This window comes from Coloeus monedula (assembly GCF_965178545.1).
Source record: "Coloeus monedula genome assembly, chromosome: 6".
Lineage (NCBI taxonomy): Eukaryota > Metazoa > Chordata > Aves > Passeriformes > Corvidae > Coloeus > Coloeus monedula.
In genome coordinates this window covers 61,776,065-61,790,533 of record NC_138786.1, presented here as the reverse complement: position 1 = coordinate 61,790,533, position 14,469 = coordinate 61,776,065, and the positions used below count along the sequence as shown (strand labels likewise).

Here is a 14,469-nt window from a genome sequence, read left to right as displayed (position 1 = left end):
TCTCGATGGCACCGTATCAGAACCTCACCTGCCTGTGCTTGGCTTCCCCCCTCACCTGCACCTAAACAAGCTGCACCAAAAGGAAGTTGCAGGAACTTCACCTGTGAGGAGCAGGTGAGGAGCTTGGGGGAGCCAGCTTGTATTCCAATCAATCCCATAAACCATGGAACAGTAGGCACAGGCATACTCACACACTCTGTCACACACAGACAGCGACTGCCCCAGCTTCCGTCCCCAGAAGTGTTCCAAACCAGGCTGGACAGGGCTTGGAGCAACCTGGGATAGTGGAAGGTGTCCCTGCCCATGGCAGGGATGGAACTGGATAGTATTTAAGGTCCCTTCCAACCCAAACCACCCTATGATTCCCCTTCCAGGTCCTCCAGAACAAACTACAGCTCTCCTCTGTATTACTCCCAGACACCCTGCCAAGCCATGGGATCTCCTTAGCAAATCCCAGCCCTGTGCAAGCCATCTCTTCACACACCTTGGAAGGGAAAGCACCAGCTGTGACATACTCAGGCTGCAGGTACACTGCAGGCTTGTCCTGCTGTGCAGAGGTTTCCCATTTTGATTCCTACTCCCTCTCTTGCTTTGATTTTAATTACCACTCAACTGACCTTTCCATCATAACTATTAGAAGCCAATGACCTTTCCTGAATGGAAGCAGCTGCCCTTCACTTCATATCCCTGGATCTCCTGGCAATTTCCTTTATTCTGCTGTTGTTTTTACCACCTGTGATGGGGCAGTACCAATAAAATATTGCCCATTTCCTAGTGAAGCACACTCAGTGACCAGCAGAGAATGCCAAAGACCCCACAGGTGACCCTCTCCCATGGGAGAGATATTTATTCCTTTTTTAAAATCTCCTTTTCTGGAGAACCATTCTTCTCCCACAGCAGCTTTTACTTCCCCGAGCTTTTGGCAACAGATTTTGCCATCTCAGTGACAGAGATGCCATTGAGGAGCCAGATGTGCTGAAGCAGCCGTGCCTTTTCTCCTGCACAGAGTTCTCTCACCTGGGAGCAAAGGGGTTTATTTCTATCATGTCTAATCTGTGCAGAAACAATCTATGTCAGGTGCTGAAGCTGAATTCCTTGCATTATAGCTGGCAGTTTTTTCAACAATAGAAGAATCAAAATCTCCAAAGATCATGACAGCATGAAACAGCAAGAAGGCAGAAAAGGAGTGCTTAGATCAAATTAATGCAGTGGTCTCTTGGGCAGGAGATGAGCCAACAACTGTGGGAAGGTAAAAGTACTAAGTTCTTCTGTCTCCTTGACAGCTACTCTGACACTGTTCAGGGGGCACCTGCTCTCTGTATTGTATTCCACAGCTCCAGGTTCTTCCAGGAGCCTTGGCCTCATGTAAGAGGTGGAACAGGGAATTTTATGCGACACTCCAGACTGACATCGAGCCCCACGCTGCCTTGCACCTCACCTGGAGGCAGTGGGAGGTCTGTGACACAAAGGTGCAAAGCAGCAGAGCACAGGAGCTCCCTGCAGTGTTCCAGCAGCTCCTCTCCTCCCCATCATACAGATGGAAACAGGAATTATTTTAGGTAGAACAGCAAATGAGGGAGCACTCAAGACTGATGATAGGGTACAAGTCCAAAGCAAACTCCAGGAAGCTGAGAAAGAGGAGGAAGGCGATACCAAGCAGTACCAGATTTCCCCTATCAGACAGGAACCACTTTGCAATTAAAACAGGGCAACACCACCTCTTAATGAAACATTTTATTTAAACCAATACAAGCACCATGCTTAGCAAAAAAAGATTTGGTTTAAAGTAAACATGCAATGTGAAGTAGCAGAGACTTAACAGCGTATGGAAATTGTACTGGTTACTGGTATTTTCATGGAACTGCCAAATTCTCAAATCTGGCCGTGAACCTCTCAAACCTTTTAAGATGAGTCTTAACCACAGAACAAACACAAGAGTTTCACCGAGCCCCTTCTCATGTCCCACCACGGCTCCATTTCACAGTCACTACATGTATGTATAAAAAAGAAGTTGCATGATATTTATTTTTGGAATGCACTGAAGTAAGGAATTGAATTCTCTTGCTTCTGCCTGTTTGAGTCAGACCCCTGTCATCAGTTTATCATAGTTTCTGGACCAGCTATTTTACAGTTAAAGATACAAAAATGGAATCCTGGTACAAATGCAAAAGATGCTCCTTTGGAGAAGTGAAAAAGGTGTCAACACCTGCATTATTGCCTCCTTTAATAGATCAGAACAGTATTCATGATACTAGAAATACACTTAAACCATCAAATACCAGCATTTACATTTTTTGTTAAAAATATTCAAAACACTACAAGTCTATTTCATGGGCTGACATGCAAACTCATGCTTTAATTCAGCTTACCATCAATGAATAGGATTACAAGAGCTGTATCCCAGCCATCTAGTCAATATTTAAAGCAAACCTGATTAATTGTGGCAGAAGTCTCCCTTGGAGAGACCTCTAACTCCAGACCAGGGATTTTATGGCCAACTTACTAACTCCTGAAAAATAGGAGCTCCCAATGGAAAATGCTGACTCTCAGACCATTAGCTACAAAGGCTCCCCTAGGTTAATTTATATTGTCCTTTAGATTCTCTGTTTAGAGGTCTGAAAATTCAAGAGAAATGTGTGATTACAGATGGGCAACTTACCAGCAAAGCCCAACTGGAACATACTGGCCTGAATGTGGACTCATCTGCCTCCCACTGAGCCTAAGGGGGCAGCAGCACAGAACACACAGTTCTACAGATAAGGTGGGGAAAGGATGTTATGAAAACAAGGATTATTTGTGCAGGAAAGACCTGGACATAATGATGTCTTTGTTTAATCAAGTGTTAGCACTACCTGCATCTCAAGAGCCCAGGACAATTAGCAGCAGCCAGTTGTGTCAAAACACTGCATTAAGACCAAGGAGAACACAAACAAGGCTGGAACAGCAAACACCCTCTGCACACACGTCCTCCCAGTACCTGCAGCTGCTTCCACAGCTGAGCCAGGGGAGGGAGGAACAGCTGCCAGGCAGGGCTGGCTGAAGTCATACTGGTGGGCTGAGCAGCATCAACAGCACCTTTCAGGAGAAGCTGGGCTTTAACACTCTCATGAGGATCTGTTTGCTTCCTGCAAGGCTGGAGGGGCAGCACCCAAGGCAGAAAGTGCTTAAGTGAGGCACGAGAGCATGTGAAGTGGAAGAACTCAGCTGAAGATTCAGCTGTAAGGAGCAATGTTTCCTTGGCAGAAGGTGAAGCAATCCAGAGATGAAAGGTCAAATTCAATCCTTTCATGCAGCAGCTCATCCCTTCCCTCCTGACACAGGCCTCTTGTACAGTTATTTTTGTGCAGACCTGTGCAGGCAGCAGTTGGCTGCTGGCAGCCCACCAGTGTACAAAGTACAACAGACACGATTAGTCCAGTTTTTCCCCACTGCAAATCAAGCTGAACATTCCAAGCAGCAGCTTCCCTCTTGCCCACACTGTACTTTGACATGCCTCACCTTTAGTACAATCCCAAAAAAACCTCAAAAGAGATTCTAGCTGTTTCTAGACTGATGCTTGGAATGACACTATCCTTTAAGCCAAAGTCTTATTTATACAATGTGTGTCACAAAAGACATTGTTTTTATTGATCTGCAGTACAGAATGATCAAGCAACAGTTTCATAATCAACATTTTTTCATCCAGGGAAATGAAATTGTTTTTCCAGTTCAGTATGTTAACACAGAAATTTAATTACAAGCACTTCTTTCCCACACCAAAAGATCGATTTAATTGGATCATTCCAACATGTATTTGGAAAAGCTCCTCTCAAGTCAGATTTATATACAAATAAATGAGCAATAACATCAAACTAACAAGAGATTTGCCAACACTGAGGACCTTTGCAAATAAATTCCTTGTGATCTTGCAGGAATTAGTGTTTTAACACTAACACAGCCTACGTTGACAAATGAAAAATAACCCCACTTTCAGCAAAGGTTTCACAGCATGAAATACTGGCCTCCAAATTTAACACTGCATTCCTTCCCAGCGAGCAGATTGGTTGGGGCAGCCGTATTTTAAGGTATGTTATCAACAGGAAGCTGCTCTTACGCAGATACTTGTTCAGTAGCACAACAAACACTCACGAGCAAGATAGGGAGAGACTGTCCCATGAGTGCTCCTCCTGCCACGGCACGGGCTGAACGTGTCCCACATCAGACAACTACTCTATTCAATATAAAACAGACCTGTAAAAAGACTGGTCATTTATAAAAGTTAAATACTATTTTCACATTAGATTTGCTGTTTCGAAGAGATGAACCGTTAAGTAGATGAAAATCAAATGATCACTTATGCAAAAGCTTCATCTGGAATGTAATTTTGACCAAAAAGCCGTTAAGAAAGTTAGAGATTGTAATTAAAGTACTCAAAAGCTATGTGTGGCCAACTCTTGTAACAAAAAACTTTTATAAATTGTTCATTATCATGAAAAGCTTTAACCTCCTGACTCCTACAAATGGAGCAGATGATTGGAATTTCAAAGAAAATGAGGTTGGCTTTTTGTTTTAACAGATGTCAACTGCAGCACGAGGCACTAGGAACAAATATTACTTGGATTCTTTAACAAAGTTTTTACCAAATTTGTAAGAAGTGGCAGTGTAAAATTCTCAAGTCCTTTTAAAGCTAACAAATGAAAGGCACACAGTATCACCAGGTGTTTAGATAACAGGAAATGAGCAGAGGTAAACTTCTCAACAGTGTCAGAATAGAGATGCAAGAAGAAATCTGGTACAAGAGGAACCAGAGTTGTAGTTCAGCCCTTAGTTATCAGATAGTTCCTGTGAAACTGTATTAGCATGAGAACTGGACAGTCAAAGCTTTGCCCTGAAATTTAGAAAGATTGACTCAGGCAACTGAGGAATTACTGGAATGACAAAAATTAGTTCCAAGAATTTGAGACAGTTCACATGGACTCGATGGAAAGATAAATGGATGGATTTGCTGTACAAGGATTTTGATTTTTAATACTAAACGAATGCTTCCAGGGAGTAGTTTTCAAAATTGAGAAGACATTAAGTCAAAAAATCTGGTAAGTAAGTGACAGTACACAAATTCTGCATAAAAACGGCTAATGTGTGTCATAAGGATGTGTTTGTAGCTCAGAAAAGGTTAGCGTCAGCTTCCAAATGATGTTTGTACACGGTTATAAATCCAGAACTGAACTATTTTAGTTACAGAAATATTAGTCACAGGAGTGCAAAAGGAGTCCCTGCAGAGGAGTATTCCCTTTTAGCAGGTACAAATAAGGAAACACCTGCAAAGATTTGTTACTTCAAGGAGACAGACCTGCTATTCTTTGCACAAACTCTGCACAAGAGAGATACTGCAGGAGACAGCTGTGAATACAGTGCATTGCTTGGGTGTAAGTATTCATGTCTGGTTCCAGTATCACAAGGATGGTACATAAATACTTAGAACAGAGGTTTTCCTTAGTGGAAGAAGCCCAGTTTCTCACGCAGCCATTCTTCAGTTAGGTCTTCTGTATTTCTGATTTCGAATACCTAAACAAAATGGCATTGCATCAATTCCTGGGGTATGGGACTGGAAAGGGATAAGCACACAATGCAAGCAGCACCTTTCCACACACATTGTCTGAGCTGCAATAAACCAAGCTACAATTTTCAGGTGCTTTCTTGAAAGCACCAGATCAGTGGAAAATACACAAGACTAAGTGGCAAAGAACATCACTAACTTAAATAAGAATCTCATAATTTCTATTTCTAGGCTTCACTCTTGTCCCTTAAGAATATGAGAAAAGCACATGTACTACATTTTAAAATAACCCTGAAGTGGCCCCATCTCACATGCATTATATCAGCAAGATGGTATTTTGAAGAACACAAATTAATTTAATGTCTAGGTTGATTTAAGCCCAAAGTTCAGCAATTTTGCTCAGTCCAACACACAATTATTTTTTCTTTGAACTGAAGTAAATTCATAATATCCAGCAGCATACTGTTTTACCTGTAAAATATCTCAAAATAGGAAACTTGGGAAAAATACCCCAACAAAATCCTGAAAGCACAGAATGGGTGGGTTAGAAGGGACCTTAAAGCTCATCTCATTCCAATTCCCCTGCCATGGGCAGGGACACCTTCCACTTTCTCAGGCTGCTCCAAGCACCATCCAACCTGGCCACGAACATTTCCAGGGATGGGGCAGCCACAACATCTCTGGGCAAAACCCCCAAAACAACCTGAAAACAACCCAAAGCTTTGAGAAATCTTAAATGAACCTGTAATGCAGTCTTGAAGCAGAAAACAAGGTCCAAAACACCAACATACTCTTTACATTCCACCTGGGCAAGTAACTGGCTGGGGTTTGGGGTTTTTTTAAGTAGCCTGAAGAGAAACAATGTTAATTCTGCATTGCCCACAGGAGTCCATGAGATGCCCCCAGACAGAAGTCAGGTAATTTTACAAATTCACAGGCCTTCAAAATGGAGAAACCCCAAAATTCAGTGTTACAAGAACAGAACAGCTTAACAGAAGCCAAGCTAATATGCGAGTCACTGGAGACTGATTAGAGAACTCAGCTGAGTCATGTGCAAAAATCACACCAGGAGGAAGTCACAGCATGAGTTAAAATGAAACACAGCTCAGCGAGTGGCAAGAATAAAACATATCTGAAGAGCAAGCAGGCAACCCCAACTGGAGACAGCCTGTGTTCTCCTGCTTCAGGAGGAGGATGAATGATCAGGAACCTTTATACCCAGTCATGGACTTGCATTCAAAAGCCATTCAGGCTGAATTTCTCCATTTCAGAGGTGTCAGGAACTCCAACTGAACTACCTCCCAGGCTTTCACCTTCTTCCCACCCTCCTTTCATCTTGCTTACTGTTTTCCAGTAAGCTTGCTTACAGTTCTCAAGCCTCCAAGACGCAGTTTCAACAGATCTAAAAAAAGATTTCTTGGGGCTGTGCTGATTGTTTTTACCATCTTCTGCTTCCTTCCTATTGACTCCTGTGAACTTGAGGTCTAATTTAAAACAGAGGTGTCTTTTCTTAAAAGGTACAGCTGGAAGAAGCAGAAGTTGGACGGGGCTTGGAGAAACCTGGTCTGGTGGAAGGTGTCTCTGCCCTTGGCAGGGGGTTTGAACGAATGGACATTAAAGTCCTTTCCAACCCAAGCCATTCTATGATTCATAGTTCTCTTACTGGTCCAACAGACATTTTTACTGGGATGTTAAAGGACTCAGCAGGATAAGGAAGACCTAAAGGGAACAGTGCTGTTAGAAGTGCTGAAGTCATTTCACATGGTATGAAAAACCTGAAGCAGCTACTGACTTTATTAAGCTTTACTGCTTGAGGCTAAAAGGAGTCTAGGTGCCAATAAGCAAAGATTTCCAAGATCTCCAAAATGAAAAACAGGTGACATTTCTTTTCTAAAATATACATGCAACTAGGCCTGGTGAATGCAGTGATTTCTTCTGGTGCCAGTACTGGAAGAACCCAACAGAGGAAGAAATTGTTCATCACTTGGCACATGTTACTTGCTCTGCAGGCTGTTCTGCAAGCATCCAGCCCCAGGAACCAGCTACACTGATCTGTTCCACACCACACTAAGGCTTCAGTCTATTCTTCCCATCAGTAAATTCCTCCCCCACAACAAAGATGTCCATCCTACTGAGGGATATTTTTGTTTTAGAGAACACTGTTCCTCCTGGTGTTTTAGGGTATAGAAATCTCCACACATACTCCTCCTTTAGTGTTCCTAAACCAGGCTCTGTTCCCTGTAATCACAAAGTCTCACAAAACCCTTCTTGCCATCAGTTCAAGCAAGACACAACACAACAACCTGCAGTGAAGGGGGAGAGAGTTATTTCAAAAGCCAGTTATACCTTAGTGAGTTCAGCTGTCTGTACAAGCTTATTCTTGCTTCCAGCATACATCATCTGCTGCTCAGGCTTACATCCTGTAGTTATGGGGGGGAGGGGGGGAAAAAAGAGGGTTTGTTTCATTATTTTGACTACAACACTTCAAAACTAAGGTTTTTTTTAAAAATCCAAACTGAAAGCTAAAGACATTCACAGACAGATTCTCAGGTAACTACAGAAGAATATGCTCAGTAGTTGCTAAACTCTTTTATATACCTAGTTACTCTAGCTCTGAAAAATGAAGGGTAAAACAGCACAATCTTCTTCCAGGAGATAACAAGGATAATCCAGTAATACCAGCAAGCTACACTAATACAGAACACAGATGGAAGCCCAGGAGCAATTCAGCTCTGTAAGCCCAAACCAAGACCCAGGTTATTTGGCTTCTATTAAAATTACACCGTGCCCTGCGCAGGTGAGTTGATGTTGAGGGTTGCTGTGACACAAGCAGAGCATGCTCCATACTGCTCTCAGCAAACTTGGGAAGATCCAGGATGAGAGTCTGTTTCTCCTGGAACAGTCTGTGCCCCCAGCACTTTCACATGGTCAGATCTGGGTTAGGAAGCCCTCTTTTCCTCCTTTTCACCCACAGCTCTGATAGTCCTTTAGACTGTCCCCTCAGCACTGTTTGAGGGGCAGTTGAGTAGAGCATCCTCTACTGCTGCCCACTATATCCAGGCCCCCTGAAAACTCTCCTCTCATATCTCATCCTAACCCTCTTACAGAGTCCTGTTCCTTTCTTGGATAGAATGAAAGGAATAGCATTCTAAGACCCTCACAAAGAAATGGGTTCCCATGTTCTTCTGAGATGAGAGGAATTTCTCCCCTCCCAATCACTAATATCTGAATAGCAAGAGTCAGGTGAACAGAATCCCTCAGGAACAGAGGTGGTGTCTCTCTCCACTCATTTCCTGAGCCTTACAGGGTCATGTTTTGAGGATTCCCCAAGATTTGAGCAGTAAACAGGGTAAATTAGGTTAAGCCTCCATGAGTAGATGCAGAGTGCTCCAGGCCCTGTCCTTCAGAGGAGGGTGAGCACACTGAGAACAGTCATATTTAGGCAGACACCTTTTGGCCAGCTAAGCAGGAAACCAACACTCCAGTTCAGCCTTCAGAAGTGGAAAAGAGAGAATCTCTTCTATCATACATCTTAAGTGTCCTAAATGTGAACCTCAAAGGCAGGAAAACCTCCTTGAGAGCACTAAGCACTCAGTTTTATCTTCCCTAGAAAATAATATTTCCAAATTTACAACACTCAGTAGCTACCAATCACAATGTTCACTCACCAACTGGACTGGAGAAGATAAAGCACAATGGATAGGAAACTCTTCCATCTTCATGCTGGTACTTGTAACTATACACAATAAATGTTTTTTCTGAGGTTAAAGAAACTAAGAAATCAATTATTTTAGTAGGATATAATCCTCAGTTATCAGAGCCTGATGCAGGCACAAATAAGTGTTGCATTTTAGATGATGTTTTAATTCAGTAATAATAAACTCATTGTTCTGTTTTCACTTCCACATCTGACTTTCAGAACTGGCCCCACCTCTGTGTAAGGGTTGTCTCTGTAGTAATGTCTCACATCAGAGCTAAAATGACCCTCTCATTGCAAATATCCCTCTCCCAGCCTGGTAAAAATACTTCCCACATCCACCAGTGTGGTTTTGGCTTAATGAAAGTCCAATTCTTTCTTTGCTGACCAAGAACTTCATTGTTTCAGGTGTTTTGCTGAATTTGAACCACAGTTTTAGCCACGACTTCTGTTCTACAGCCTCCCACTGCACTGTGGGCATGAAAGAAAAGATTCAGAATGGCACAGGGAATGTTGCCAGCCAGCTTTTGAAGCTAATAGGACAGGTATTTTCTTCACATATAACTTAAGTACCCCTTTTATTTCAATAGTTAAAGAGTAATTTACTTGACCCTCTTTTGTTCTTTTTTTTTTTTTTTTCAAAACAGGGATTCCTCCCTGGATCATATCCCAGAATCAATAACTGCAGCAAAACAACAACAGCCACATCCTGAGAAAGTACCAAAACAGATCCAGAGTTACACAGGCAGATTCCTATATTTAGAAGTAGCCACCAACTGGTACGTTTTACTCACTTCTTTACATTAACAGCAGCGTGGCTTTGCTTTACTTCCCCAAACATTATACAGTCTAAAATGAAATAAAATGTCAGGAAAGGCTTAAATGAGTCATTGTTTCAACAAGTGGTACAACAGTTCAGTGCAGCCTGAGAACTGATCCTTGGGTTATTTCACAAATAAAGGATCAGCAAGATCACACTACAGCAATTATTGGCCTAAAAAGGTGAAGTCCAACATTTTGAACAGCTTCCAGGAGTGAGTAAGTCCAAATGGCAGCAGCATAAGAAGGATATCGAGGTTGTCTCTCGGGCAGCTCATCCTTTAGCTCATCGGGAGAAATACCCTGGTGACATTAAACACAAGCAATATTTGAGCAAGTATCTTGCACTGGAAGGTTAAAGCAGAATAATGGGCAGTGAAACACCTGTAAGGCAGATGTTCATCTACAGGTGAACTGATAAGGACCTCCCAAATTACTAGAGCAGTTTAGGAAGACTTGTGTGCCAACAGACTCCTATGACTAAACACAGAATTAATGTTAACATGAATAGTCATCCCTATTTTAGGCATAATGAGTTTAGCAAACGTTTTTGGCTCTAGTTGGCTATGCTGGCAGCTACCATGCTTTGCCAACCCTAGTGCTAAACAGAAATAAGCAAGCACACATCATAAAGTCAGTTAAAATCAGCTACATAGATCAAAAGTTTGAAAAATTCACTCCTTCCTCTTTCAGCAAACAAAAGAGAGTCCCCATTACATCTGAGTGTAACATTAACATCTACATTCTAGGGAACAAGAGCTATGGTTAATGCTCAAATCCCTGGGAAGGATTTAATTTTGCCCTATGGACCATTAAGAAACACCACACACTGGGCTGACCTTATTTTGCCACCCATCAAATTTAGAGTCTGCAGGGGATTAGCAATCCTGCTTCTAATTGATGGCAGACCAGCTCAGAGGCAAATGTGCAGATCTACGTGGAAACACAGCAGAAATCTCTTCAAAAAGCCAGCAGGTGCCAAAGGTGCTTTTTACATCGTTAAAACAGCTTTAAAATAACCTTTTTTTTTTTGGTGCAAATAATTAGTCAACTCAATTGCTTCTGCATAGTTTCACTATTAATGGTGCTGTGCTTTACATGCAGAGTGACCATGCATTTAAATAAGCTCATGACCCAAATTAGATTAAGAGTTTGATAACAATTTGAAACTAAGGCAGTACCTTAGAGACAACAATACATTGCAGGCTGAAGATACTCTTATTTACAATTCATTTAACAAACCTCATGCTCCTCATCCAGCACCACCAACTGCTTATCCTTGTCGATTTTCACTATAAATCAAAATAAAACACAGATCAATGTTTTTTTCAATTGATTTATACAACGGATGCATGAAGCTTTTTAGCACTCAACAATTATAGTCCTTGTGATTCTGTTTTGCTTCTTCAGTGTATCCCATGACTTCCCAAAATCATTTTACAAACAGTGGTAGACTCTGAGCCATAATTAAATAGAAATACTCTGGTAAGAGCAGATGGAGAGTTGTATCCTAAGAACAGCATTGTTTTAAGATTGTTAAGATTACAGACAAAATTGGAAGTGCTGCAGCTCACAGAACAAACACCCTCCTGACTCACGTTTACCTGTTACAGCAGCAACGTTACACAGGGAAGAAAAGAGGTGAGAGAGAGGATTTTCTGACAATTTCTGTCAGGCATGTTTGGAACTTACTTATAATGGCAGCATTGTTGGTCTCTTTGCGAAACCGGAATTTTCTCAGTTTCTCCACCAGGTCTTCAGCAACATCACAAACCACCAGAGATTCGCTCTGCAAAGAGGAAATGGCAGAGGGAAGGGAGAGATAAATCCTTCTAGAAAGTGAAACAGACAAAAAAATCCCTGTGTCACACACATCTGTGCATAAAGCCTACTGACATTGGCCTGCATGCAGCTTGTCACATAAGCCAGAAAAAACATGGGTGAAAGCAAGATTTTAAAAAAAACCCACATTAACAGAACCTTTATCTGTTTTAATTTCCCTCTTCAAAGCCACACAGTTAAGTAGGAGTATTTCATTAACTACTCTTGAAGTGGGATCATTCTCGGAGCTCTTAGAAGCAAACTTTACACTTCAGAAGTTGATTTTACACTTCTACACTTAAAAGTAAATTTTACACTTCATTTTCCAGGCCTTGAAATAAGGGAATCCCTTAGAGTAGCAGCAAATGGGATAAAGTAATTTAAGCATTTAACATAATAGGAGCTACTATTAATATTTAAGAACATAGTCCTTGTTTATTTTTACCCACAAAAATATTAATTGAACTTCGGAGATTTACACACACAGAAAGGGTTTCAGACATTTTAACCAAAAAACATGCAGCATTTTCCCCCTGTGCACACCAAGCTCTCAGCAGAGATGCTCAGATACCATATTAGTCATCACAATGAAGATGAGGAAGGAAGTTATTGTTTCACAAGCAACCATGCAGGTTATCTTCCCTTACACATGCAATTTCTGAACTGCACCAAGCCAAGCACTGCCATTTCCTGAGCAACATTTTATACATACAACCAAGGGGTTCATGCCAGCTTGATAAAGAAGTTACTAAAAATCTGCAGTTTATACTGTATTTATAAACTCCCATGGCATCGAGACCTTTGTACCAAAGTTAACTGTATTTCAAGGTTTCCTAAAAAAAATTCCTCAGATAAAAAAAAAGTGCAAGATTACCTATCAAAAGCTCTAATAAAGAGCTCTTGCATTGAGACAAATCACTGCTTTTTAATAAGAAGAATGTTACTATTTAAGCTCTCAGTTCTGTCTCCTCGTGTTCAACATTGTGAGATTTCCCTCAAAAAGCAGACGGGTGGCTCTGCTTCCCCACTTCCAATACCCCGCGTTTGTTGTTGCTCCTGAAAAGATTTCCACCTTGACCAAATTCTGGCACACAGTCTCATCACTCTGCTTCCTCTGGACAGCTGGAGAGGAAATCAGGCTCTGCTGTGACAGCACAGCTCAGGTACTGCCTGTGCAGCCTCCCTGATTTTGCTTGTTTACCCTAAACGTCAAAGACTGTTCTTGGCTCCCTCTGATCAACAAAGAGACCCCTCTGACCCAAACAGGTTGAATGCGATGATCTCAGAGGGCTTTTGCAACCTAACTCATTCTGTGATTCTGTGAAATATCCCTAATACCCAGTCTCACTCATTCAAGAAAAAAAAACCTAAAAAATATTAAAAAAACTAAACAGAATTCAGGGCTGCATTTCACAGTTGAAGTTGTATTTCATATACAATGTCACTAATACCCACTCTCACTAGCCCAGGAGGAGGTCTCGATTAAAAAACCCAACAGGATTCATGGCTGCATTTCAAAGCTGAGGTTATATTTTATATGAAATCCTCTTTTGTGAAGGCAGCTTTTCTCCCAATCCTCTGGGCTCGCCAGCTTCTCCCTGCAGACAAGCTATGCCCTTGCTCACACCTGTGCAGCTACACAAACACAAATCCCTGAGGGAATCTGAAGGAAAACACTTGGTAACATCAGATTCAGACTGTTTATCGGAGCTTAGCCAGCTCACCAACGCTTGGCTTAACAAAAACTCAAGAAAGCCGAGGCAGGATTGCTGCACAGACACGGACACACCGGCCACCACCACCCCTTGGACGCTGCTGCTCCCTGGACCGTCCTGTTCAGATACCCCTCGGGACACCCGCTCCCCTCACCATCAGGCTGACAAGTAAACACCCATTTCCCAAATGTGCCTCAAAGCACGACTCTCCTTTCACTAGACAGGCACAACGCAAAACAGCCTAAGATTTGATCAAATTTCCTTTGCAACTGCTCCGTCCACAGGAGGGTTCACCTCCCCAAACCTTTACTAAAAGCAGCATGCATGACTCTTCCTTTTCCACAACCATTTCTTTACCCATTAGCCAATACTAATGCAAAGTACCCCACAGCATTCATCCACCAGTCCATGTTTCTCTTGGTCTGTTCCAACCAGCAATCACAGCTCAAGTCCAAATTCACCACTCGAGTGAATTAGCTCAATAAGCAACAATCAGACGTTCTTATTTATAACATTCTTCACTGAATTAGCTCGAAACATTACAAGACAAGCAGCAACCACGTACGATCAAGCCATCAATCGTTTCACAGACACATAATCAGTTCCTAAGAGGTCAGATCACGCGTTTTTCTGTTGATTATTCTATCATTTCCCTACCGAATCTTTCTGAATCAGTTAACTATGCATTATCCCAGCGGGATGAGCCCCCTCCCGGCCGGATCCCCCCCATCCCGCCGGATCCCCCCTGAGGGAGCGGCGCGCGCTCCCCCCTCACCATCTTGGCGCGCGCACCAACCGCCGCCGCTCGCGCGCCGCCGCCGCCTCCTCCTCACTGGGCTGCGCCCTCCCTCACCGCGGCTGCGCGGCGCAAGCCCCGCCCC

The 14,469-nt window shown here is 42.4% G+C and overlaps 1 protein-coding gene across 1 annotated transcript; it reads right to left on the bottom strand.

The window, feature by feature from the left end:
* Positions 1-1,825: 1,825 nt before the first annotated feature.
* GMFB (glia maturation factor beta) lies at positions 1,826-14,436 on the bottom strand. The gene is made up of 7 exons (XM_082283176.1): positions 14,364-14,436; positions 11,745-11,841; positions 11,295-11,344; positions 10,306-10,355; positions 9,205-9,287; positions 7,883-7,956; positions 1,826-5,544 (listed from the first exon to the last, which is right to left on the bottom strand). Exons 1-7 carry the CDS (start codon positions 14,364-14,366, stop codon positions 5,473-5,475), a joined length of 429 nt encoding a protein of 142 aa, XP_082139302.1. The 5' UTR covers positions 14,367-14,436; the 3' UTR covers positions 1,826-5,472.
* Between the last annotated feature and the right edge of the window lie 33 nt (positions 14,437-14,469).